Genomic DNA, 26,918 nt, shown 5'->3' with positions numbered 1-26,918 from the left:
CCTTCTTGTAATTTAAAAACTCATTACTCCGGGTAGGATCGCTTCACTTATGCTGCTTTCAGAAATTGATAGTGGCATTTAAGTGGTTAAGCTCCAGTGATATTTGCTGGCTACGATCATTGTTTTTATAGGTAGGTGTCAGCTAAATAATACACCTGTCAGATGGCTTGTATGGAGCTGGCGTAGCTTCTGAGTCCACTCCATGCTTCTGCTGCATGGCTCAATGGTACTTCATTTAGTTGGCTAGCTGTCTGTTCTGCTCAACACCGGGAGAGATTGACTCAAGGCAGAACATCCACATATTTAGCAACTACCTTCCTGTAAGTTCTTAGCCCCATAGTTTAATAATAAGTAAAGTCCTGGATAACTGCTTTTAACTCATGAAACCATTTGTTTATTATAACCGCTAATGATTATTTTATAGGATGGCAAAACTCTTCATGATGAATTAGAAATAATTGAAGGAATGAAGTTTGACAGGGGCTACATTTCTCCATATTTCATAAACACAAGTAAAGGTGAGTCCTTTTTATTTTCTCAGTACTTAGATTCTGAAGTCAATTGCAATTAGTAATCATTAAATGGCTCTCATTATCAAGCAATATATGCTCCTCGTGTGCTTTTCTGTTCAGCATGCTGCTACTAGGAAAGTGAGACTTAAAACTATTAAATTTGCCTTAGGCTTAATAGGAATGAACTGCTTATATTTTCAGGTCAAAAATGTGAATTCCAGGATGCATATCTCTTACTTAGTGAAAAGAAGATCTCCAGTGTGCAGTCGATAGTACCTGCTCTTGAGATTGCTAATGCACATCGCAAACCTTTGGTAATAATTGCTGAAGATGTTGATGGGGAAGCTCTGAGTACTTTAGTTCTTAACAGGTAAAGAATTTTGTAAAATTAAATGCAAACATTATCTTTTGGCTCTAGTGGTTAATGTATGAAGGATGATTTTATAACCATGGCACAGTGTCGTTTAGAAATTAAATTTTTAACGTTTTCCTTTCATTGTGATAATGCATTGCAATCTGCAGGTATTATGTTATAGAGCAGAGTAGATTGATGTAAAGTTTTGTGAGTAAAGATGCAGTGTAACTTGTGTGGGCCAATCAATTACTTAGCTATCTCTGTATACATACAAAAACGGTATCAGTCACTTATGGGACTGCCCGCTGGACCAAAAATCTCAGAAGGCAAAGGTTCAGATAACACAGGTTAAACCGAATCTCTTCTCACAAAACTCTGTGAATGTACTCCATTCCTCCTCCTCTATAACATTACTGCAGATTGGACAGCATTTTCATGGTGGGAAGTAATTCCCGGCACTCACGTATTAAGTGAATAATTGCTCTTTTAATTCATTGCCAATTCCAAAGGACGTTTCAGCCCATCCCAGGCTTTTTTCAACCAAGAAAATTGCGGAAAAAAAAAGCCTGCGACAGCCTGAAACATTGTCTGTCTGGAGTTGGCAATGAAATGAAAGAGCAATTATTCACTGAACACATGAGTGCCAGGAATGACTTCCTTCCTGCATATTTTACTCCACTTGCACCATGCTGAGTGCTGATCCATCCTGTGTCCATAGCATTTTCATGGTGGCTGGTTCCCTTTAAGGCTGTGTGCCCACGATGCATTTTTGCAGCGGCAATTCCGCTGCAGAAACGTTTAAACGCTTGGTAGAAGGCCTGCCATGTTACCCAATGATACTCGGCACGTGCTGTGCACATGCTGCCGAAATTTCCGCTGCGTATTATCATTGCGGAAAAAAGCGCAGCGCTACCAATTTTGAGGAAGTGCTGCGCTTTCGCCGCCATTGTCTTGCATTGGACCGCATGGATTACGCATCACTGCATCTGTAGATGCGCATTCCATGCATTTCAATGTGTGGAATGTACCCGGGTGTGGAGGGGAGGAGACTCTCCTCCGGACCCGGGTACCATAGAACCTGTGTACACTGTGTTCCAAATTATTATGCAAATAATATTTTCTCAGATTTTCCCAAATTACCTAAATGAATTGCAGTCATTGTTATTTTCCAGTCAAATAACTATTAGAGTACAATTGAAAGGTTTTTGTACAAACTACCTATGATAACAGTATATTTTAAAAAAAAATAAAAAACTCAAAATGCATTTTCCAAATTATTATGCACAGCAGAGTTTTCAACCTTTTCATTTTAATAAAGAACAAAAAAATGGTCATTTTTGAAATTATAAGCATTAGCAGGTTATTACAAACTGAAATCAAACAGTTTTCAACTCAAAACTTTATTCTAGGTGATGTAACATTTGCACATAGGACCCCTTGTTCGAAAGGAGCTTCTGAACTCTCTCGTCCATTGAATTTGTCAGGTTTTGGATGGTTTCTGCTTCAATTGTTTTGCATGAGGACAGAATACCCTCCCAGAGCTGTTGCTTAGATATGAACTGCCTCCCGCCATCATAGACACTCCTTTTGATGATGCTCCAGAGGTTCTCAATGGGATTGAGGTCAGGGGAGCATGGGTGCCACACCATAAGTTTGTCCCCTTTTATGCCCATAGCAGCCAGAGATGCAGATGTGTTATGTGCAGCATGAGACTGCTTCATGCCTCTGGCCTATTCACACTGGCCTGTATGAGCTCTATTCAGGAGCTCCCCAGAAAGATATGTTAGAAGTGATACATGGGTATTTCCAGGCCCCAGAAAATTGGTGTCTAGTCTTCTACCTTTATTGTAGTGATAAACATCCACTCAGTCGAAGTGGTGGTCAGTAGATACAACCTTTAAGTGCAATTTTGTAGCCGCCAGTGTGTTCTACACTTCCAGGTTAACTCTCCCTCTGTGTATTCATGAATCTGTTTCTGCGGAAAAGGCATTACTCTGCTCCAGTGCAGTGGAAACGCTTCGAAAACGCTTGTTAATTGGTTTGCCTTCTATCGCAATGGTAATCCTGTTGTGCTGTGCACATAATGCGTAAATTTCCGCATAGGATTACCATTGCAGTAAAAAACGCCCCATGTCCATTGTTCGGGCTTTTCCTCTGTAAATTCGTGCCCGTTGACTTGAATTGAACCGCAGAAAAACCGCGGGTATAATATCAATACCTGCGGATTTGCTGCATTTCAATTCAAGCCATTAGCAGCGAATTCGCGGCGGAAACGCGCTGCGGGTGGTACCTGGGTCGGGAGAGGAGGACCACTACTCCTCTTGTCCGACTGCTGCACCCGCTGATAACAGCGAGAACGGCGCGGCTGGGGGGGAGCAGTAGTTCTCAGCCAAGCCAGCTACCGAGCGGTTAAAAAAAGTAAAAATTAAAAAAAACACACTATACTCACCTGTTCTGCGCCCCCCGGTGTCCTCATGTTCCCCGGTGATGTCTTGCGGCCGGCGGTACACTGCGGAGAGCACGCTCTCTCCCAGCAGTGTACTGTGCTGCCAGGACCTGCAGTCACTTGAGCGATCTGCAGATCGCTCACGTGACCTCATTGTGGGAACATTCTCAAGGATGCTCCCATGGTGGTGAGCTCACCGGGGCTGATCAGCTGATCCTTCAGCTGATGAAGCCCAGTGACCTCACTCCTTCAGCAGTAATATACACTGACAGGAGTGATTTTACACTTTGTCAGTGTACAGTGCTGTCTTCTACAGGAGTGATATAAGTGATTGCTGAATTCACTGCTGTAGAAGTGACACGGATTGTCGTGGGACAATCGTTGGCAAAATCGTGGACTATGTCATGACGGCGGACAGGTGAGGGATATGTTTTTTTTTTTTCCAGAAGATCGAAAGCTTCGGAGACTGGGTGTGTAATAAAAAGAAACTTTAAATCGTGTGTTTTTTTATTTCATTAAAATACTTAATTCTGGCCGTGTATTTTATTGAAAAATCAGCGACCACTTTACTATGCGGCTAGTAATGGGGGCGTCTTATAGACGTCCTCCATTACTAACCTGGGCTTCACGTCAGCCGCCAATACAAGGCTGACATGAACCCCAACCCCATTACCCTACTCGCCACCACTACAGGGCAGCGAGAAGAGCGGAGGCTAAGTGCCAGATTTTTCACATCTTACGGATGTGCCATTTCTGGAACTGCTGAGGGGTGATACTAATAGCCGCGGAGGGGGCTAGTATTCGTGGCCCCTTCCCTGGCTATTCATATCAGCCCGCAGCTGTCTGTTTAGCTTTTGCTGGTTAGATTTTATAGGGGGACCCTACATCATCAATTTTTTTGTCTGGGGTTCCCCTGTAATCTAGCCAGTAAAGGCTAAACAAACATCTGTGGGCTAATATTAATAGCCAGAGATCATTGTCGGCTGATGGCCACTTCCCCGGTTACTATCAGTCCTCAGCGGTCGGCTTACCCTCTGCTGTTTATAAAAATGACGCAGGAGCCCAGGCCATTTTTTTTTAAAACTTAGGCTCTGTGCTCACGATCCGGACGTAGCAGCGCTTTGGACGCATATCTTTAGCTGCGTCCAAAACGTTGCATTCAATGGAACGCAGGTAAAATCCGCATGTATTCACTGAACCATGTGGATTTACTGCATTGAGTACATTCTAGTGGTCAAATTTCTGTTGCAGACTCTACCGACTCAACAAGAGAATTTAACATGCCGCGGTCATAAAAGATGCGCTGCGTGTCAGTGTCCATGGGTGATTCGTAGCCTATGATGCATGCATAGTGGACATGGGATTTCTGGAGATCCCATCCACTATGCTGTAACATCTGGACGCTGCTGGTTTGACGCTGTATAAACATGTTCACGTACCCAAACTCACCCACAGCTTGTCAATTTATGTAGCGGACATGCTAGTCTTAGCTGCTCATTTTAACTGATTTGAAGAGTCATTATATGCGGTGAATTCACATGTACCAACAACAAAGGTATGGCTTTAGAACACAGTGTTTTGTACGCAGCAAAAATACGCTGCGTCCAAAGCACTGCTTGTTGCTGTTCATGGGGGGATGTAGTGGTTAACAAAACAGCTGTGAGCTGTTAATTATAGCCAGGAACCATGTTTGCAAATAGCACCTTCCCACGCTAAAAAAATAGCAGCTCACAGCTGCAGCATAAATTACGTGAATAGAAATGTGAATGGGATTAGCTGACACCTAGCTCTTTTGTTTAGTTATGACAAGGTGTCAATCAGACCTTTTCATGACCAAACCTAATTAAAGTAAAGTAAAAAGTTAAATAAACACACAGACACAGAGTAAACACTTTATTTGAAATACAGCCGACACCTTCTTTAATCATTTAAATTATATACTCACCCCAGATCTGACAGTAATCCAAGGATTGAAGCAATGTCCCACAAAATTGCTTTTTGGAACTAAAGTTTTCATTGATGTACAAAAACGCTTCAAAAAACGCGTCAAATTGCACGGCTTTTCCTGCCAATGAGATGCTGAAACGCTCAGGAATATTCTGCTTCAAAACCTGATCATGCTCACATAGCCAAAGCTTACTCTGCCTTGTAAATCCCTACTTGACCACAGCTTGCCTCTGCTTTGAGGAATGGATGGGAGAATTGTTCTCATGGCTCACTGTAAGGCAGCAGGGATTCCTCACACCAACTGCTCTCCTGGGCTGAAAATTACAACACTGTTGGTTTATCTTTTTCATCCGGTTTTGAAGCCGATCAGGGAATATTAACCGTAATCAATCGTGACAGCGGTATTTAAGTTGTTAGAAGGGGACCCCAAGACCCCCTTAGGAAGAGTCGGACCGCCACGATAAGAATCGAGGGTCCCGATGGTTACCATAGTACCCTGAGATCATATGATCTCCGGGTACGTTGGCCTGCGAGATCCAGCTATAAACTGGTTCTCACAGGCACAGTTAGTGAATCACTGACAAGTACTGCAGTGTATTAGGCTATGTGCCCACAATGCAGAAATGAAGCAGAAAATTTCTGCATCTCCCTGGCAGAAAAAACACATGCAGATTGTACATGCGTTTTTCCTGCCAAATACATGCGGCTGTGAAATGTTCTTCACATGCATTTCCGCATGCGGGTGTCAAGTGCTTTCCAAGCGTTTTTAGCATCACTTGGAAAGTGCTTGACAACTTAGTCACACTATATAAATCCATGCAACCGGCATGGATTTATGTAGTGTGACCGTAAAAGAATGTTTAATAAAAAATAAATCTATACTTGCCTTCCGATGGCCCCCGCAGTCTTGCTTCGCTCCGTTCTGACTGCCGGCAGATCGCGGTACACTGCACTAGGACCTGCCGTCACATGACTATGACGTCAGCGCAGGTCCTTCAGTCCATCGCGATCTGTCGGCAAAGGAGTAGAAGCGCTGCCGGGGCCGTCAGAAGGTCAATATAATATTTTATTTTTTATTTTATTCTTTGTTTTACAGGTTTTATGGTACCCGGATGTGGATGAGAGTCTTCTCTCCTCCACACTCGGGTACCATCCGCACATAGAAACGCATGTAATCCGTGTATACAAATGTACTTACACGGATATTATGCGTTTCAATGCAAGTCAATGGCGGCGATTACGCTACATGTCCGCAAAACTAATGGCCATGCTGCGGATTTTTGAGCGCAGCACAAACGCTGCGGAAAAATCTGCAACATGGGCATTGACATTGCGGCTTGTAATTGGGGACCATGGGGGACGGATTACCAAGCGTTTACGCTGCGGAAATTCCAATTTACTTTGGCTATGTAATTTACCATGCAAATAGACAGCATGTCTGAAACTCTTTAACACATCAGGATGACAGAGTGTCAGATATTAAAAGTAAAACACCCCTGTAGTTTGTGTGCTAAATAGGCATAATTAAAAAAAAAAAAAAAAAAATAATAATAATAATAATCTTATTCCTATCAGGATTTGAACTCTTGACACTGTTTCAGAGACTAATGCCTTACCATTGCGCTATCCAGTCAAATGATAGTGACTGGTTGCTTTTCTTGTCTTATGAGATCATCCGTGAAAATACTCAGGGTGACTAAAAGTCATTATGATTCTGATGTTTGAAGAAAGTCACACACCAGACTCGCATATCAGAATCAAACATCATTTGAATTTGTCTTGCTTGCAGTCTGTGCATACGTCCCAATGAGTTTTAGACAAGTTTGCACTGAAAATCATAAAACCAAATAGAACTCCAAGCTTGTTACAACTAAGTTAATAGCTTAGTGGTTGGTGCACTGGCTTTAGGACACAGAATTTTGGGTTCAAGTCCCATCAGCAAACGGTTACTTTTTTTATTATTATTATTGTTGTTGTTGTAAAAATCCCTCGTCAGAATCCGTTCTCAGACAGGGTATTTAGCCTCAAGCTGACATCATTCTGATGTTTGATTTTGATATCTGATCATGTCCTAAAATGTACACTAACTCATCTGACCTCACTCTTTGAGATGGAGTTTCCTTCGCTGCTAAGTTCAGTGTCCTCCTGTTGCAGCGATCGGATCAACCTCTGGATTCTCCTTTTTCTGTACCTGCTCCTCAGACAGTGAAGTGTGAGCTCACTATGATTTTAACTCAGTGTTTTTAGTGACTTTTGTTAAAATTGAAATAAATAAAATGAACATGGATATAAATATTTTATTTTTTTTATAAAACCATTAAAGCATATATTAGAACAAGAGGAGCTACCAATTCAACAATATTATATTATTTATTTACAGATATAATTCTAGTTACAAGGTCATTTTAACTAGTATAAACCCAGTAGCACAATTGTTAATTGCACTAATCTATAGCTCTACAGGTAGAAATCCACTCCCCCCTTTTCACTACCAGTTCGCATCCTAAGTAGTATGTCAAGTCGATACTAAAATTTTATTTATTTAATTATTTGGGTTTTGTCATATTTCAACATATGTTCATGTTCCCTACTTAGTAGAAAATACTTGCAATTTGCATATCTTCAGATGGTCTGTTCTAAACATGTGACCATAATAGGCATGTGATTGCACACACCCCTCCCTCTGTTCTTTGATTTTTTTTTTTTTTTTTCCTTGTGTTTATACCATGTATGTTGATTACCCCGTAATGTATGGTTGTCCTGAGGAAGGAGTCAGTGGACTCTGAAACGCGTAGACAATAAAACTACATTTTTATCCATACTAATGGTTTGTCATGACTCCAGAAAGCGCAGAAACAACTTCCTTTCCCAGCATCTATCATTGATGTTAGAGGGGGCAATACACGGTATTAAGAACTGGGGTATGTGAACTTTTGATCAGGGTCATTTGGATGTTTTTGGTTGTGATTAAGACTTAAAAAGAGAAAACACAGTAGTTTGACAATAAATGGCTTCACCCAACCAATAACCATGAATGGAGAAAGCTTTTTTGTTATTCATATTCTCTGAAACAAGGCCAAGAAAATAAAAATTCTGCCAGGGTATGTAAACTTTTGAGCACAACTGTAATTGGGTCGGTCACTAATGGGTTTAAAGGCACCAGAGAAAAACATTCATCATCAAATACCCCCTCCTTCTCCTCCTCTCTCCCATACACACCTTCTGTAGCAAAACAGACTGCAGGAGGAAGGAGGTCCTGCATAAAGAGCCTGAATCTAGTGCTCACCCCTACAGCAAATAGTATGGATTGTGTACCTGAAGGGTTAATGACATTTTCCTAGTGTCATACTTGGGAGCTATCATTTCAGCTACACTGCAGTGCCAAACTGTCAACTTGAGATTCATTAAATTAGTTGTCTGGTCTAAAATTACAAGTATGCCGTCACTCCATGTGACTACAGACTTGTGAATCCTTCCAGCGCACACTGCTCGTTGTTAGGGTTGAGCGAGTATGTTCTGTCCGAGTATGCTCTGTCGAGCTCCGAGTATTTATAGCTGCTCGGTGATGAGGTTAAATCGCTCCTGTGTGCATGATTTGCAACTGTTTGACAGCTTTATTACATGTGAGGAATGCCTATTTCTTACACATTCCTCCCATGTAATAAAGCTGTCAAACAGTTGCAAATCGTGCACACGGGAGCGATTTAACCATATCACCGAGCAGCTGTAAATACTCGGAGCTCGGCCCGAGCGTACTCGGTTAAAGGGTTACTAGAACATACTCACTCAACACTACTCGCTGTGAGTCCTCCACTTGACCACAAGCATGTGATATGCAAACTCCTGGTCAGAATCTGACTGGACTGTTTCCGGCTTCGTGCAATATACTGATATTGAGCATGCCAGAAACAGTCTAGTCAGGTTCTGACCAGGAGTTTGCATATCACATACTTGCAATCATGTGACCACTGCTTCCGACGCGGACATCGGAGAATCCTCACAGCACTAAGTGCATGTACTGGGAGGATTCACAAGTCTGCAGGTAGACTTGTCATTTAAGACCAGAGAACACATTTAACCCCTTCACAACATATGACGTGCTTATATTTGTTGATAAGTAAAAACTCTCAGTTGTAGACCCTTTTTTTTTTAAATCAAGGTCTTTCTGTGACTTTGTCCAAGTTTTTAATTTTGGCCCTCTGTGTATTTGCGTTTTACATCCCTGCTCTAGAATGAGGTTTCATTTTTTTCCCCCCCTTCTACTGCTCAAGTACAAAAGGTTTTAAATCTGTGCCTGCTGGAGGGGTGTGTAAGCTGGTTGAAGGAGCCGACACTGATGTTTGGTGTCTGTCTAGTAGTAGTAGTAGTAAGCTTTTCTTGTTTGTCTCCTAGGGAGATAGTGAACATGTGATAGTTTGGTGCCACCTGGAGGCTGACACTATTAATACATCTAATTGAAAATTTATTCCTACCCTGCTGACTATACCTCTCCTGCTAGCATAAAGCTCTTCAGTTGTTTTTAGTCAGTTGGAGGCAAGGTCTGTTTCAGACCTGTCTTAGGTTAGGCGTTAACCATTTTTCTTTTTCTGTTTTTCAGATGTCTTTTGGGTAACAGGGTGTAGTTGTGCAGTCTGTTTCACCCACGTCGCAACGGAGAGTACAGGCTGTAATGGTTAAGTCTATATTCTCTTGCATCTGTGTGGCCGGACCAACGTACATTTACACAGTTAGTGCAGGTACTGGGGCGGAGGTCTGTAAGCCAACTAGCGCTTGGCCGCCACCCCACATAGCACACGTGTATGCATAGCGCAGGGGTTAAAGGGACCTGGATCAGTAAGTATAACCCTGTCGCAATCCAGACAGCACAAGTGGTATCTTAAGCCCCCGTCTCACATAGCGATATCGCTAGCGAGATCGCTGCTGAGTCACGGTTTTGGTGACTCACCAGCGATGTCGCTATGTGTGACACTTTGCAACGATCAGGCCCCTGCTGTGAGGTCGCTGATCGCTGCAAAGTGTCCTGGACCATTTTTTGGTCGTTGGCCTCCCGCAGGCCAGCACACATCGCTGTGTGTGACCAACGGGACCAACGATTTGGCTGGTAACCATGATAAACATCGGGTTACTAGGGGCACGCGCGCACTTAGTAACCCGCTGTTTACCATGGATACCACTCTGCTACGGTGCGCGGGGGGTTACCGTTCACCTTAGCAGAGTCGTATCCATGATAAGCATCGGGTTACTAAGTGCGCGTGTGCCCCTAGTAACCCGATGTTTATCATGGATACGACTCTGCTAAGGTGAACGGTAACCCCCTGCGCACCGTAGCAGAGTGGTATCCATGGTAAACAGCGGGTTACTAGGGGCACACGCACGCTTAGTAACCCTATGTTTACCATAGTTACCAGCCTGCTCCTGCTTAAGCAGCAGGCTGGTAACGGGAGCAGGACATCGTGGAACGATTCTTTCCACGATGTCGCTGCTCCCCTGATCGCTGGTGAGCCTGCCTGTTTGACAGCTCACCAGTGATGTATTAGCGATGCAGCAACGATCCCTGACAGGTCGTATCGTTGTCTGGATCACTGCTGCATCGCTTAGTGTGACGGGGCCTTTACAGTGCTCTGGCTACTTTTCAAAGTTGGTTAGATCAACAAACAGATTGCGCTCTGAGGGTTGTATTGTTCAGATGAGTCACAGTATCCAGACAATGCTCCTGTTTGTCTACAGCAGAGTCCTTTCAGCTGTATGTATGGTGTAGGCAGCTATGAGGTCTCTCTCCCTTAAGGGTAGATTTGGGTACTTACAGTTTGGGCTTCTCAGATCGCTCATATTCACTCTTACAGTGGGGTCAATTATCTGGCTGATCCCCTGAGCAGGATGTGACCGCACAAGCGAACCTGACTGTACTCTGCATGAATTTGACCTTTTTAACCAGAGTCTTCTCAATTTTAGGTTCTATTGCACAAACGAGCCATGCGGCAGCAGACCTGGCGAGGCTATTTCCACTTAACTTAGCTGGTTCAACTAAGTGAGATCTTTTGCAGGATGTATCACAATGCCAGACCGGTCAATGCACTGATTTCTTTTCTAGATGCAGCAGACCATTGAACTCAGTCTCATCAGTTCAGGGTAGCATGTAACCAGCCCTAAGGGGACCCTGATCACGTCCCAGGACAGATGACTCTTAAGAGAGGAGTCAGTCACGCTGACTGAGACCATCAGTTTTGCTGATTATATCGGCTTTGTTCTGACCATTTATTTTTTTCTCATCAACCAGCATCACAAGTAAGGCCTTTTTGTATGGCTGATCACAAAGGCAATCCAGTTAGCACCAGGACCACTATCCACTGCGAGTCACCATCTAGCTGCTTGCACACACGGGCTAGTGGGTACCTTTAACCTTGTCATAGGTGAGTCAGTCTAGCTAATTCAGACCCCTTGGTATTTCAGGTGAACAATGGGTCTCTGATCTTGCCTTAGGGGTGGGTCAGACCCATCAACGAAGACCTTTTGGTGTTGCAAAATTGCTGGACTTTTGTGCACTTCCTTAACTTCCAGACAGTGTTTTTGTCTCCGGAAGATGCCTCTCAGCTTAGTTCATCGTTTAAGCAATGCAGGAGGTAGCCATGCTCAGTCTTTTTGGCTGAAAAGCTAGTGTTCCTTGATTCCAGCCTTCAAAAGGAACTTTTCCTCTTAATCTAGAGACAGGGGTTACTGACTTACCCAGCAAATCTTGTTTTCCTTGGCAGTATGGGATGCATGTAGCTTACTCATTTAGGCGTCTGGTTGGTCAGAGGCACCAGGATTGATGCTTCCTGAGTAGGGCTGTACTTTTTTAGTTACATTAGGTGGCTATTGAGGTCACCCTTTTGAAGCTGCTGGTTCAGTACCTGATTTTATCCTTTAGAGCTCATACCAGTCACTGTATAAAAAAAAAACTGTTCAATATTGGGACCGAAAAGTCGGACGAGTGTCATGCAAGTGGAATTCTAATATCATGAAGGTATAATTAGATTTTTCTCATCTAGCATTCGATTGACATGCGATCTGATTGCAATTCGATTTTATCATGAGTAATTCTGTAATTTACACAGTTTTCCAAGGAAATATTCTTCAGTTCATATATATCTATATAGATAGATAGATATAAATGTGAGTGGGCTATATAATCAGTGCTTTGCGCATTTGGCTTACTGTACATGTACTTTAGTAATGATTAATTTTATGAAAATGGCATGGGTTTCCCCTTAATTTTATTAACCAGCAGAGTCAAAGTGGACCGCTTGAGCTGAGGTTTATAGCCTGGGAAGGGGGTAAAACACATGGAGCTTCTCAGGCTATTAACCTTCAGGACCCAGCCTATTTTGACCCTAAAGACCTTGGCATTTTTGTCAATTCTGACCAGTGTCCCTTTACGAAGTAAAAACTCTGGAACACTTCAACGGATCCTAGCGATTCTGAGATTGTTTTTTCGTGACATATTGGGCTTCATGTTAGTATTAAATTTAGGTCGATAATATTTGCGTTTATTTGTGAAAAAATCAAAAATATGGGAAAAATTTTGAAAATTTTGCAATTTTCAAATTTTGAATTTTTATTCTGCTAAACTAGAGAGTGATGTGACACAAAATAGTTAATAAATAACATTTCCCACATGTCTACTTTACATCAGCACAATTTTGGAAAAAAAAAAAATTTTTTGGTAGGAAGTTAGAAGGGTTCAAAGTTCATCAGCAAATTTTCTTTTTTCCAGCAAAATTTGCAAAGCCATTTTTTTTAGTGACCACATCACATTTGAAGTCCCTTTGAGGGGTGTACATGACAGAAAACACCCAAAAGTGACACCATTCCAAAAACTGCACCCCTCAAGCTACTCAAAACTACATTCAAGAAGATTATTAACCCTTCAGGTGCATCACAGGAACTAAAGCCACATGGAAGAAAAAAATGAACATTTTTATTTTTCTAACAAAAATTTTCTTTTAGCCTAAATTTTTTAATTTTCACATGGGTAACAGGATAAAATGCATCCTAAAATTTGTTGGTCAATTTCTCCTGAGTACACTGATACCTCATATTTTACTTTTTGAATGGAAAATTAGCTCCAAAAGTCAAATTGCGCTCCTTCTCTTCTGAGCCCTGCCATGCACCCAAACAGTGGTTTATGACCACATATGAGGTATCAGTGTACTCAGGAGAAATTGACCAACATATTTTAGGATGCATTTTATCCTGTTACCCATGTGAAAATTAAAAAAATTAGGCTAAAAGAAAATTTTTGTGAAAAAAAAGTACTTTTTTGTTTTCACAGATCATTTTGTGAAGCACCTGGGGGTTCCAAGTGCTCACTATGCATCTAGATGGGTGCCTTGGGGGGTCTAGTTTCCAAAATGGGGTCACTTGTGGGGGAGCTCCACTTTTTAGGCACATTAGGGGCTCTCCAAACGCAACATGGTGTCCGCTAACAATTTGAGCCGATTTTCCATTCAATTTGTTTGCGGACACCATGTCCCGTTTGGCGAGCCGCTGTGTGCCCAAACATTGGAGCTCACCTACAAGTGACCCCATTTTGGAAACTAGACCCCCCAAGGCACTTAACTAGATGCATAGTGAGCACTTGAAACCCCCAGGTCCTTCACAAATTAATCCGTAAAAATAAAGTGTTTTTTTTTCCACTTTTTCATTTTTATGAATCAATTTGTGAAGCACCTGGGGGTTCCAAGTGCTCACTATGCATCTAGATTGGTGCCTTGGGGGGTCTAGTTTCCAAAATGGGGTCACTTGTGGGGGAGCTCCAATGTTTGGGCACACAGGGACTCTCCAAACGCAAAGGGTTCCAATTTGTTAGCGGACACCATTGTGTAGTGCATGTCAGGTTGGTGTGCGGTGTGGTATATTGTAGTGCATACACCACACACACACACACACACACACACACACACACACACACACACACCAACCTGACATAGCCTCCTCAGCTGAGTACGCCCTAGACTGGGACGGGTGGGACATTTTGTGTGCTTTGTGCGTGTGTAAAAAAAAAAACACAAAAAAAAACAAAAAAAACCCAAAACTTTATTATAGTGTGAGTGTACGTGTGTGTGCTTGGTGTAACCTTCTGCAGTCACGTGTGGGGGCGGTCAGGCGTAGGGGGCGGTCAGACGTATGGGGCGGTCAGACGTAGGAGGGGGCTGAGGAGATGGAGGAGCCAGAAGCAGCAGCAAGGGGGGTGATCACTGGGGCAGGAGCCGGCAGCAGCAAGGGGGGGTAGGAGGCCGGCAGCATCGGGGGGTGATTACTGGGGCAGAAAGGGGAGCAGGAGCTGGCAGGAGCAGGGGGCTGATTACTGGGTTTTCGGGGGGGGGGGGGTGATCACTGGGAACAGGGGGGGGGGTGAACACTGGGGGGGGGTGATTATTGGGAGGTGGGGGGTGATATCACTGGGACTGGGGGATGGTGGGTTTGATCACAGGAGCAGGGCATTTACAGCCTGCTGCTGCTGTGATCACAGTCCACCGGCTGTCAGAAGGAGAGCAGCAGCCGGTGGATGAAGACGTGGGAGAGGGAGCGGAGGTCGGGGTGCAGGTATGAAAGTGGAGGGGGCGGGGGGGGTGGAGGGGGGGGTCGGGGGGAGTGGCGGCAATACTTACCGCTGATCAGCGGTGGCGGCGGCAGACGCGATCCACAGGGTCCGCAGCAGGGGGTCCACAGCAGGGGGTCCGCAGCAGACGATCTAGGGTTGGGAAGGTGCTGGGAGGTTTCAGCCATCCCTCCATATCTGATTGGGGCTAGTATCCATGTGACGCTAGCCCCCCAATCAGATCTGGGGGGAGGGGGGGAACAGAGGTGACACTCCCCCCAGCCAATGGCTGATGCTGTAAGCATCAGGCAATGCCCAGATTTAAATATTACACCAATTTTCATTGGTGAAATATTTAATTCATACCGATTGGCTGTTTCATTTTCACTTTTAGTGAAACTGCCAATCGGAGGGGTCCCAGGCACGGGGGGGGTTAATCCACCCCCCGGGGGGTCGACTTCAGGATGTCCAGTTGCAGTAGCAACTGTGACACCTGAGCGACCCCGCTCGCAGGCGCTGCAGGGGCTCTTTCCCTCCATGTCACGGACGCTGTGACATGGGTCGGGAACGAACTGTTTTCCATGTCACAAACGGTGTGACACGGGTCGGGAAGGGGTTAATATCAGCTCACAGCTGGATACTTAGCCTTTTCTGGTTATTAAAATGGGGGCCCTAAAAAAAAACAAAAAAAAAAACAAAAAAAACAGCAGAGGCTAGGCAGACAGCTGTGGACTGATATTAATAGGCTAGGAAGGGGCCATGGCTATTGCCAGACTATAAACATCAGCTCTCAGCCGCCCCAGAAAAGGCGCATCCAATAGGCGGTGGCAAGTAAGGTAATGGGGTTGGGGTTGATGTCAGCCTTGTATTGGGCAGCTGGCATCAAGCCCAGGGGTTAGCAATAGAGAGGCGTATATAAGATAACTAACCTCATAGTCAAATTATAAAAAATACAAACTCCCAGAATAAATTCCTTTATTTGATATAATGACACGGACTCCTTTGATTAAATCTAAATTTAATCAAAACCCTTATACTCCCCTTTATGCCCAATCCATTGAAGTCCATGTCACCTATAACAAAAATAAAATAATAAAGCAACATAATTCTCAACTGTCCCCGACGTGAAGATAATGTTTGTCTATAGACTCGTCTAGCTCTGCTACATCTAGATGGAAGTCAATTGTTGCATCATGCAAGAATTACTAACCCCTAGGCTTGCTGTCAGCTGCCAATACAAAGCTGACATCAACCCCTACCCTATTATCCCACTTGTCACCGCATCAGGGCAAGTGGTAAGAGCTGAGGCCAAGCAGCAGAATTGGCGCATCTTATGGATGTACCTTTTTTTCTGGGGCGGCTGAGAGCTGATGTTTATAGTCTGGGAGGGGGCAATTATCCATGTCACATTCGTAGCGTATTAAAATCAGCTGTCTGCCTAGCCTTTGCTGGTTATTAATTATAGGGGGCTCCAATTTTAATAACCAGTAAATGCGAAGTGAGCTGATATTAATAACCTGGGAAGCTCCATAGGTATTACCCCCTTCCCAGGCTATAAACCTCTGCCGACAGGGGAACTCATGCCATTTTTTTCTGAAATGTATTAATTTATTTCTAAACTACAGTAAGCTACACACATAGTGCACTAATTATATATGTCACTGACCGCTTTGTAAAAATTGGACAGCACTCACATGGTCAGAGTTCCGTGCGATATATTTTTTATTTTTTTTTTATATTACCCCCCCCCTCCTTCCTCACCCATTCACTTGCATTGGCGAGTCTCGTCTGATATATGCGGCAAAATGCAGCATGCCACGATTTTTTTCTCAGATCAGTCTCTATAGGATCAGAGCTGAGCAAAATATAGCAGATGAGCAGGGACTTATAGAAAAACAATAGAGTGCAGTCTTTCTCTATTTTATTGGATTGCACTCTCCAATTTTTCTCGCAGATCAGTATCAGCCCTTAGGATGTCTCTCTCCGCCTTATCTTAGTCCTGTTAACCTACAGTACCTGATGCCTGGGTTGGAGAGCACGGCCAAGTGCTGCCATCTTTTCACCTCCTGTGGGAGCCCTGGCCAAATTCATCGAATATTGATGTTAATGCTTGGATACCCAGGGCATGTGGAGATTTTACACCTCTAAGGGATTCCCAAGTAGCCTACTGCCTTCACTAGCGTTTCACCGGTATGTGATGGATCAGGGCTGATGTCTGGGCTCTCCCACATTCTAGAGGAAACTTGATCTTTCCTGATTAAGGCAGGATTCTCTTTTTCCAACTCGATCTGAATATTTTAAAGGCTGGTTCTTTTTAGGATTCGCATTTTGAGTCCAGAGACCCTGTTCATCGTGCCAGGTGCCCCAGGCACCAGCTGTCCTCTTCCCAATTTTTTGGTAATTTAGTTTACTGGCAGGATTGTTGGGTCTGCAGTTCGGAAGGCTCTGGGCCTTTCTGATTTAGTTTGTCTAAGGTTAGGGAACAAGGCCCTTAAGGGTCACGTTTTCTGCTATTTGATTAAGCGTCTGTTGTATAGGTGATAACCTATGGACAACGTTTGTATAGCAATGTCCTTTTTTTTTTTTTTTTCTTTTTTTTTTTTTAATTTTTGCATGCCTATATTGAACAAGAACAGACTCCAAAGAGCCATCTTCCTACCTTGGAGATCTCTAGTGGGGCATATTGCCCTTCGGTCTTCCCCCCGTTTGCCGATCAGAGAGAACCTTCTATTTCGGCTTTCTATAGATTTTTATTTTTTTTTCTCCTAGTGATTTCCTTTCCTGGAGAGTAAGCTGGCGGCTCCTTCCTTTCACCTTAGCGGGATTCTCCACTTTTTCACTTTTATATGGAGAATGCTCTCCTTCCCTTTAGGTACGTCATTTCTCATATTCCTGAGAGATGTAGTCAGAGCTGTGCTTCTATATTTGTCTCTAATAGCTCTTTTCGGGTGTCTTGTAGCCATTCCAGTATGCTCTGGCAGAGGTTCAACTGCCTCTAGGGTGACTGTTGCTCGCTAAATCAGATCAGCCATTAGCGAGACTTATAAGGCAGGTTCTAGTTCTCCCCATTCATGGTTAGGGAATACTCTGCTTTGACTGTAAGAGTTTCTTGGGCTGTTCTTCTCTACACATCAGTTCTGCAATTATGTAAGGCAGCGTATCTGTGCATATCTTTTTTCCATTGTTCTCACCTTTTGCTTCTGCAGACGCAAGTCTTGGCAGGAAGAAACTGCAGTCAGCGTTTGCCCAGGCGGCAGATTGGGCAAGGAAACTGAAAATCTTCTGTGCTGTGTTAACAGTATAATATTTTTTTTATTCCCACCCCAGGAACAACTTTAGGACTTCCCATGGTTTCTATATCCCCCAGTGAGTCGAAAGAGAAAAGTAATTTTTTTGTGCTCACTGTAAAATCTATTTCTCGCAGTCTTCATTGGGGGACATGGCTCCCACCCTTGGTTGCCCGTTTGGGTGTGCATTTACTTTCTTTTTCTCAAGATGTACCGTATTTTTCGGACTATAAGACGCACTTTTTTCCTCCAAAATTTTGGAGGAAAATGGGGGGTGAGTCTTATAGTCCGAATGTTGGGGGGGGTGTATTTTTATGTGTGGTGTGTGGGGGGAGTGGTATCGGTGGAGGAGTGGGGCACAGGAGGCAGCAGCCGCCTCCTGCAGCCTACACTGTCCCCGCTGCTAAAGAAAATGAATATTCACTGCTCCCCACGCCCCATGGGTGTGGGGTGCAGTGAATATTCATGCTCCTTAATAGCGGTATAGAAATGTAGCCGCGCTGCTGCTGCTGCCAGCTATCTCCTGTGCCCGCTGTTAAAGGGCATGAATATACAACCTCTCTGTGCCCATGGGCGTGGGGAGGGGGTGAATATTCATGCCCTTTAATGAGCGGGCACAGGAGATAGCCGCCAGCACCCGCAGCGCGGCTACGCTGTGTGCCGGCTATGAGGGAGATTGAAGTCACTGCTCCCCGAGCACACAGTCCCAGTGTGGGGAGCAGTGACTTCCGGCTGCTGATCTCTCCTTGTGAGCCGTGCATGGCAGTGACGTCATGCGCGGCTCACATGGAGAGGTCAGTGCAGGCAGACCAGATGCAGTTCTGGAGGACAGAAGAAAGGAGTAGGAATGTTTATTTTTTTTTAATGTGCAGCATGATGGGGATTAGGGGGACCATGCATACTAGGACAGGGATTAGGGGTGCCATGCATACCAGGATAGGGCTTAGGGGTGCCATGCATACCAGGATAGGGCTTAGGGGTGCCATGCATACCAGGATAGGGCTTAGGGGTGCTATGCATACCAGGACAGGGCTTAGGGGTGCTATGCATACCAGGACAGGGCTTAGGGGTGCCATGCATACCAGGACAGGGCTTAGGGGTGCCATGCATACCAGGACAGGGCTTAGGGGTGCCATGCATACCAGGACAGGGATGAGGGGTGCCATGCATACCAGGACAGGGATGAGGGGTGCCATGCATACCAGGACAGGGATGAGGGGTGCCATGCATACCAGGACAGGGATGAGGGGTGCCATGCATACCAGGACAGGGATGAGGGGTGCCATGCATACCAGGACAGGGATGAGGGGTGCCATGCATACCAGGACAGGGCTTAGGGGTGCCATGCATACCAGGACAGGGCTTAGGGGTGCCATGCATACCAGGATAGGGCTTAGGGGTGCCATGCATGCCAGGACAGGGCTTAGGGGTGCCATGCATACCAGGACAGGGCTTAGGGGTGCCATGCATACCAGGACAGGGCTTAGGGGTGCCATGCATACCAGGACAGGGCTTAGGGGTGCCATGCATACCAGGACAGGGATGAGGGGTGCCATGCATACCAGGACAGGGATGAGGGGTGCCATGCATACCAGGACAGGGATGGGGACCACATATAAAAGGAAGGGGGGCGGCATATATACCAGAATGGGGGATATTGTCAGAATTGGGGGACATTACCCCTATATCAGTGTCAGCAGAAGACCCCCTCCACCCTTAAAAGTGCATCATGACCACATATTTTGCTTAAATTTTTATATTCCTCCTCTAAAACCTAGGTGCTTCTTATGGTTCGGAAAATTCGGTAATTGGATTATTTTCCTTTCATGTTGTAATTCTTATTTGAGCTTCTCCTAATTTTTTTTCAATAAACTGAAGTGCCTGATGCTAGCAGGCAAGGTATATTCTGCAGGGGAGGAACCAATTTTCATTTAGATGTATTAATAGTGGCAGCAGACTACACCATGTTTTCTGTCTCCCCCAATGAAGACTAAAAAACATTTTACGGTGAGTACCAAAAATCTACTTTTATCCAAGGTACCTGTTACCCAGTAAACTCTATTGGTAGCCACTGTAAAATTATTTTATTCTAAAGTTTGTGTTTAGTACTTTCATAGTATTCTAAAATAAATATTTAAAATAGTTATTTATACTGCAGGATGAATGCATTTAAAGAGTTCCATAATTTTTTTGTTTCTTTTTTTGTTTCAATTTGCCTTCCCAAATAAATAAAATAAAAAAACTTGTATGTGCCACGTATTGGTAACAAAAGCTACCATTCACCCTGCAGAGTGAGAAAAAACAACCCACGAAGCTGCAATAAAAAGTTCTGACTATCAGAATATGATCATACAAATTGTCATGTCAACATTGAATACTGATAAGGCTATATCATTATGCACTGGCCTCAAGCTGCAAGGCTACCAAAACTACTTGGCAGAATGTTCAATGCTCTTTTCTAAGCTCCCATAGAACTGAAGTTTGGCACCCTTTCTTGCTTGCATTGTGTGGCTGTTTCTAATAGTATTTTTTGCCTTTTAGATTAAAGGTTGGTCTTCAAGTGGTTGCCGTGAAAGCCCCAGGTTTTGGAGATAACAGGAAAAATCAGTTAAAAGATATGGCTTATGCCACTGGTGGAGTTGTAAGTCAACTTTAAACCTGAGTAAATGTCTTATGTGTATGTATAGTAGTTTTCAAAAATAGAATTTTCATTTATTAGTTTTATAAATTAACCAAATGCAAAGTGAATGAACGAAAGAGAAATCGAAGTCAAATCACTGTTTGGTGTGACCGCCCTTTACCTAGAAGAAGTGTTGGTGTTTTGAAAGCAAACTTATACACACTTTCTGTAGTAACTCTGCAGGGAGGTTGCTCCAAGTATTATGGAGAACTAACTACAGATCTTCTGTAAGTGTATTCTTGTGCAAATTCTTCTGTCTCCATGTAATTTCCGACTGCCTTGAAGTAATGCTCAGGGCTCTTTGGTGACCATAGAATCTCTTCCAGGATTCCTTATGGTTGTTTATGCTGAAAATAATTCTTAATGACATTTGGTTCCAAATTTTTTTTTCAGCTTAACCCCAAACATACGGCCAATCTGACTCCTCCCAGATGGTTTTGCATGATGGAAAAGTATCTGCCTTTATTTCTTTGCATTCCTGCAATCCCCAACTTCATTTGCTGAAAAGCAGCCTTAAACTTGCAAAGAACCTCCAACATGCTTCACTGTTGCCTGCAGACACTATTTTACCGTTCCACAAAAAAGCTTGCCTTATATTACAGTCAAATATTTCACATTTTGACTCGTCAGCCCAGAGCATGTCCTGGTATTTTTCTGCAACCTTGTTCCTATATATCCATGCATAGTTGAGTTTCTTGGCCTTGTTTCCATGTTGAAGGTATGGTTTTAACTGCAATTCTTCCATGAAGACCACTTTTGGCCTGACTTCTCCAAACAGTAGATGTGTGTAGATGAGTCCCGATGGTTACTACCAGTCCTGAGCTGATGGCAAGACTGGACATCTCATCTATTTTGAAGATGATTAAAGGGGTTGTCCACTACTAAAACGACCCCTTAACCCTCCGTCAGGGGCAACTGATCTGACAAGCGCAGCTCACTTAGTTTCATTTCTCTATTTTCAGTGGTTTGTCTGAAACACCCCCCTCCTCCCAGTACCTTCCTAACTTTAAAGGCTGTGTGAAACCTGAGAAGCCTCTTGTGCTGCAGAGCTTCAGGAGATCAGATATCAGTGTTTTGGCTTCTCAGACTCATTGCCCCTGAATGCGTCAGAAATGATCTGCAAATCATGCTCATTGCTCTGCAAGTGTACTTTTACAGGTGAACCGCTAACATCTGATTTTGAGTACAGTACTATTTCAGCAACCTTATAATTTATTTTGCTTATCTAAATTTTATGTTTACTAATAGTTTTTGAAGAAAACTGTCCGGTATTGTTTTGCAAGTAGCAAAATGTGTGCACTTTGAAACATATTACTTTTCTGGTTAGTTAACATTTTTTTTTCCACCTGATTATGTGTATTCTCATTTATTACATTCCTATTAAGGTAACTGATCACTTTTAGAGCATTGAATTTAAAAAAAAAAAAAAAAAAGGAAAATATAGCCAATATTCTAGCCTGTGCATGACAAGCGCAATGCCCCTAAACTCGTTATGAAACATATTGCCCCTGACGGAGGGTTAAACTAAATGTTTGGCCCGGTGTAATGCGGTGGAATGACAGGTGGCGCCCAATCAGCACTGACATCACTGTCCCCGCCTTCGTACAAACTGAACATGAAGAGGAAGCCAGCTTATCCCGAACTTCCTCTTCATGTTAGTCTTGACAAGAGGTGGGGGACAGTGATGCCAGGGCTGATTAAGCGCCGGGCACCTTGTCATTCCACTGTACTAGCCTCGGGACCACGAGTGCTTACATCGCTGGAATGGAGTCTGCACGGGAGGGGAGTATAGGTTTTTTTATTTTATCGAGGCCGAACATTTAGTTCAAGAAGGGGTTGTCCTAGTAGTGTACAACCCCTTTAAGCACGATATGTCTTCTGCTGCACTAAGGTTCATTGGCTGACCCCTGTGTCTACGGTCCTCAGCATTGCCCATTTCTTGTTGTCCTCATTGCTGAGAAATACAGGCAGATACTCATCTCTTCCAATTAACTCTGTAATAGGACAACAGCTCGAACCATACAGCTAATGTGACTAACCTTGTTTTGTCATCACCAGTTTAGGTCTGTATGCTAGACCAATTTCATTTCTTTTGTATTGTGCATTTCTGGAGCCGTAATTTTTTTTTTTTTTTAATTAATTTTTAACAGCAAAGACAAAAGAGAAATCCGGTGATAGTAAGTAATGTTAATAAGAGTGACTCTCCTGCGCAGAAGATCCCTGTATATACTGCCCATAGAAGGAAGGAAGGAAGTTGTGTGCATTGTACAGGGCGTAGGCGTGGGATTACGCCCACTGCCCTGTGACGGAGCTGCAGCTGCATGTCACAGGGCAGTGTGATTTGCAGGGGAGGGGGTGCTATTATAATGAAGACTGGAGGCGGGGATTTCTTCCAAGCGCCCTATGCCCCAGGGCTGGAAGGAGTCATTAGCATAAGAATATAAAATAAGATGTCTGAATAACAAGACCACTAATATGAGGCATACAGGTGATGGGACTAGTTTAACATCACCTGTATGCCCATTGTAGGTTTTAGACGTCCTAGTGGGTTACAGATTCCTTTTAATGTCAGGCATTGACTATGATAAATGCTCCATCACAAGGATGTGTAGGAGGGGGAGATGGGACACCCCTGTCTCCTTCAATTAGTGATTGTAAATGATGATTGATGATTGTGAAGAATGGCACCAAAGAGATCGAGCAGAATCCCACCGTTGTCACCACTTGTGAAGAATAGCAGTAGAGATCCCACAGAATCCCACTGCTGCCACCACTTGTGAAGGTTCCACACTCCGCAACACGCCTGATGTCACAATTACATCCGACGGATCACGTGATATGGATTTGCCCTTTGCACCAACGTGACGTTTCGCACCCCCTCGAGGACGCGTAAGGTCAGATTGGTACAGTTCTACAGACATCCCCTGTCCACACAGGGTACAGTAAGGCATCGGGAATGAGAAGAGGTGGTCCACTCTGTCACTGACGTGGCACCATACTCGCTCACACCCCTGTCAGGCTGAGAGGCTCCTTCACTAGCCCCAGTGAAGCAGAAGTTTGTCAGCCTGGTAGAACTGCCACCAGTTTCTATTAGATATAACTTGAATCATATCGGGCCATAATCCAACCCCAGTAGCGTATTCATTGGACCGAACAACGGATGTGACGGTTCGTAGATCGAGATAAATGAGCAGCCCAAAATTAAATTATATATTTAATTGCCTTAAGGGCTCACTAGACAATACACAATATGCATAAGGGTTATACATACATAATGGTCAGAGATGCCAACACAGTAGTGGTGATACAAGAGATATAAGCAGATCTTAAGAGTCACTTACCAGTCAGATTGAAGGCCTGGCTTGCGGGGGAGGGGCTGCCACATGGGAGGCTTGTGGTCCCCTTTGCAGGACTAATGCCACACGATGTGTCTTCGTGACCTCCCAGGGAAAAGACTGCCGCATGGCTTGGGTCCACAGGGGGTCTTCCGGTAGCAGCTCACCGCTGCTGGTGGGGGCTGCTGTGAATTGCTCGGTACTCAGTCTCTCTGCCCCCTCCCTTCTGCTTGCTGCAAAAGTGTTCATTTACAGCTGTACACTGTAGACCTGTATAATCCCAATATTCTAAACACCTCGCCCCCTTTAGAGGGCGCTAGGGTGCAGCACCACACTGTGTTCCCCCATGCGCCCATCTGCAACTTCACCTTGTCTGAATAAGCAGTCGGCATTGCCATGGTCGCGGCCCTTTTTGTGGCGAATGGCGAAGTGGTACTGCTGGAGCACGAGGCTCCAGCGTAGCAACCTCCCATTCGTGCTGGATACAGTGTGTAACCAGCTGAGGGGATTGTGATTGGTTTCCACAATGAATTGGCGTCCGTACAAGTATGGCTGCAGACTCTGCAGGGCCCACACGTTCCTTCTCCATCGTGGAACAGGCCACCTCCCTCAGCAGAAGCTTCCGGCTCAGGTACAAAACAGAGTGTTGATGGCCCGTAGTGTCTACCTAACTGAGCACAGCACCGAGACCAAAGTCACTGGCCTCAGTCTGTACTACAAACAGCCTCGTAAAGTCGGTTGCCTGCAGTATCGGGGAGAGGCCTTCGAAGTCGTTTGTCTAATTGACTGCAGAGGGCAGCTTCTTCTTGGTGAGGTCCATCAGGGGCTTCGCCAGGCTACTATAGTGAGGGACGAACCTCCTATAGTACCCGGCGGTGCCCAGGAAGGACATCACCTGTTTCTTGGTCCTGGTGGTGGGCCAGGATGCGATGGCATCCACCTTTCCGGGCTCTGGCTTTAGAGCGCTCCCACCTACCCGGTGTCTCAGGTAGTAGACCTTGCTCATACCCAGCTGGCACTTTTCCGGCTTGGTGGTTAAGCCTGCCCGGCGGATCCGCCTGAGTACCTGCGCCAGATTCTACAAGTGAGACTGAAGATTGCAATGTCATCCAGGTGCGCGGCCGCATTTGCTTGAGTCCCTTGATCAGTGTTGCCATTCGGCATGAAGAATACCCCTACCACTTTTCAGCGGATGGTCATCACCGTGGATTCGTACAGTCTGAATAGGGTGATAAAGGCAGAGTGTTCCTGTGCCTCGGGGGTCAGGGGAATCTGACCATATCCCCGACTCAGATCCATGATGGTCAGGTATCTGGCCCCAGCCAACTGATCGAGCATGTCATTGATGCGCAGCATTGGGTACGCATCGTTGACCGCGACAGCATTGAGCCCCTTGTAGTTCACGCTGAAACTCGTTGTCTGGTCCTTCTTTGGGACGAGGACCACAGGCGAGGCACAAGCGCCTCTGCACAGTTGGATGACCCCCAGCTTTAGCATTTCTTCAATTTCCTGGCGCATGTGCTGTTGTGCCTCCTGGGATACCCGATCTGCTGAACGCCGGATTGAGGGGTGATCCCCAGTGTCCACGTGATGGAACGGCTGACTGTACTTCCGGGCTTGTTGCTGAACAAATCCCGGAAGGGGTGTAGGGTTACCCACAGTTGAGATTGTTGGTCCGACCACAGCTGGTGGCAAACCTCCACGTCCTCGATGGTCCCACCTGACCTAACCTGGACGAACATGTCCGGAAGGGTCTCCACCTCCCGCTCCTCTGGCAGGTTACACACGGGAGGTTGCAGGCCTCAATCATGTTTACTTGGAAGGCCTTCCCCGTGCATGGTCCAGGGTAAACAGGCTCATTACAGCATTGAGCTGCTGGTGCATGAGGTACGGGCCTTCCCAGCCTGCCTGAAGCTTGTCCTGGGGTACGGGGACCGGTACCCACACATTTTGCCTCACCTGGTAGATCCTTTCACAAGCATTCTGGTAGTACCATCGCTTCTGGTTAGCCTGGGCTCACGTCATACTATCGTGCACCAGCTGCCCCAAGGCCTGCATTTTGTCACAGAAACGCACGACCTATTCGATGACCGACACTCCAGGGGTGGCTAAGTCCCCTTCTCAGACCTCCCTTCACCAGAGCCAGGGGGCCCCGTGCATGCCGGCTGTACAAGAGCCCAAAGGGGTAGAATCCGGTTAAGGCCTGTGGAACCTTCCGGTAGGCAAATAGCAGGTGTGGGAGGTACCACTCCCAGTTGCGCCCTTGGAAGTCGACCATCTTAAGCTTCTGTTTCAGGGTGCTATTGAACCGTTCGCTCAGGCCGTTGGTCTGTGGGTGGTACGGGCTGGTCACCAGATGTTGCGCCTGTATTTGCTGACAGAGGGACTCCATCAGCTGTGAACTGGGTCCGCCCGGTCGGTGAAAATTTCCCGGGGAAAGCCCACTCGGGAGAAAATCTCCTCCAGTAAGGCGGTGGCCACCTTGTCTGCCCGAATGGATGACAAGCCTACCGCTTCCGGGTACCGGGTGGCATAGTTTACTACTCTCGGTGTGAAGCGTTTCCCGGAGCTGCTGGGAGTAGCCATCAGGCCACCAATTCCACAGCCACCGTTCCGAAAGGCTCTTAAATGATAAGCAAAGTCACCAGTGGGGCTTTGGGGCGCAGCCCCTCCTTTCCCACCCTCTGATGGGTGTCACACAACAGGCAGTAGGCAGTCACCTCGGGCCCCCATCCTTGACCAGTAGAAATGCTGGGCTAGCCTGGCCTTGGTTTTA

At 45.2% G+C, this 26,918-nt stretch overlaps 1 protein-coding gene across 1 annotated transcript in view; it reads left to right on the top strand.

The window, feature by feature from the left end:
* The first annotated feature begins 405 nt into the window (after positions 1-405).
* The window catches only part of LOC141194474 (60 kDa heat shock protein, mitochondrial-like), a 135,066-nt gene continuing 108,553 nt past the window's right edge, over positions 406-26,918 (top strand). The window contains exons 1-3 of the mRNA XM_073662404.1: positions 406-518; positions 714-882; positions 20,669-20,768. Coding sequence (XP_073518505.1) covers positions 467-518; positions 714-882; positions 20,669-20,768 — 321 coding nt within the window. The 5' untranslated portion in view covers positions 406-466. The remainder of the gene's footprint in view (positions 519-713; positions 883-20,668; positions 20,769-26,918) is intronic.

This window comes from Phyllobates terribilis, unplaced genomic scaffold (assembly GCF_046119375.1).
Source record: "Phyllobates terribilis strain yellow unplaced genomic scaffold, ASM4611937v1 Scaffold_72__1_contigs__length_7157903, whole genome shotgun sequence".
Classification (NCBI taxonomy): Eukaryota; Metazoa; Chordata; class Amphibia; order Anura; family Dendrobatidae; genus Phyllobates; species Phyllobates terribilis.
This window is presented reverse-complemented; position numbering and strand designations above follow the sequence as displayed.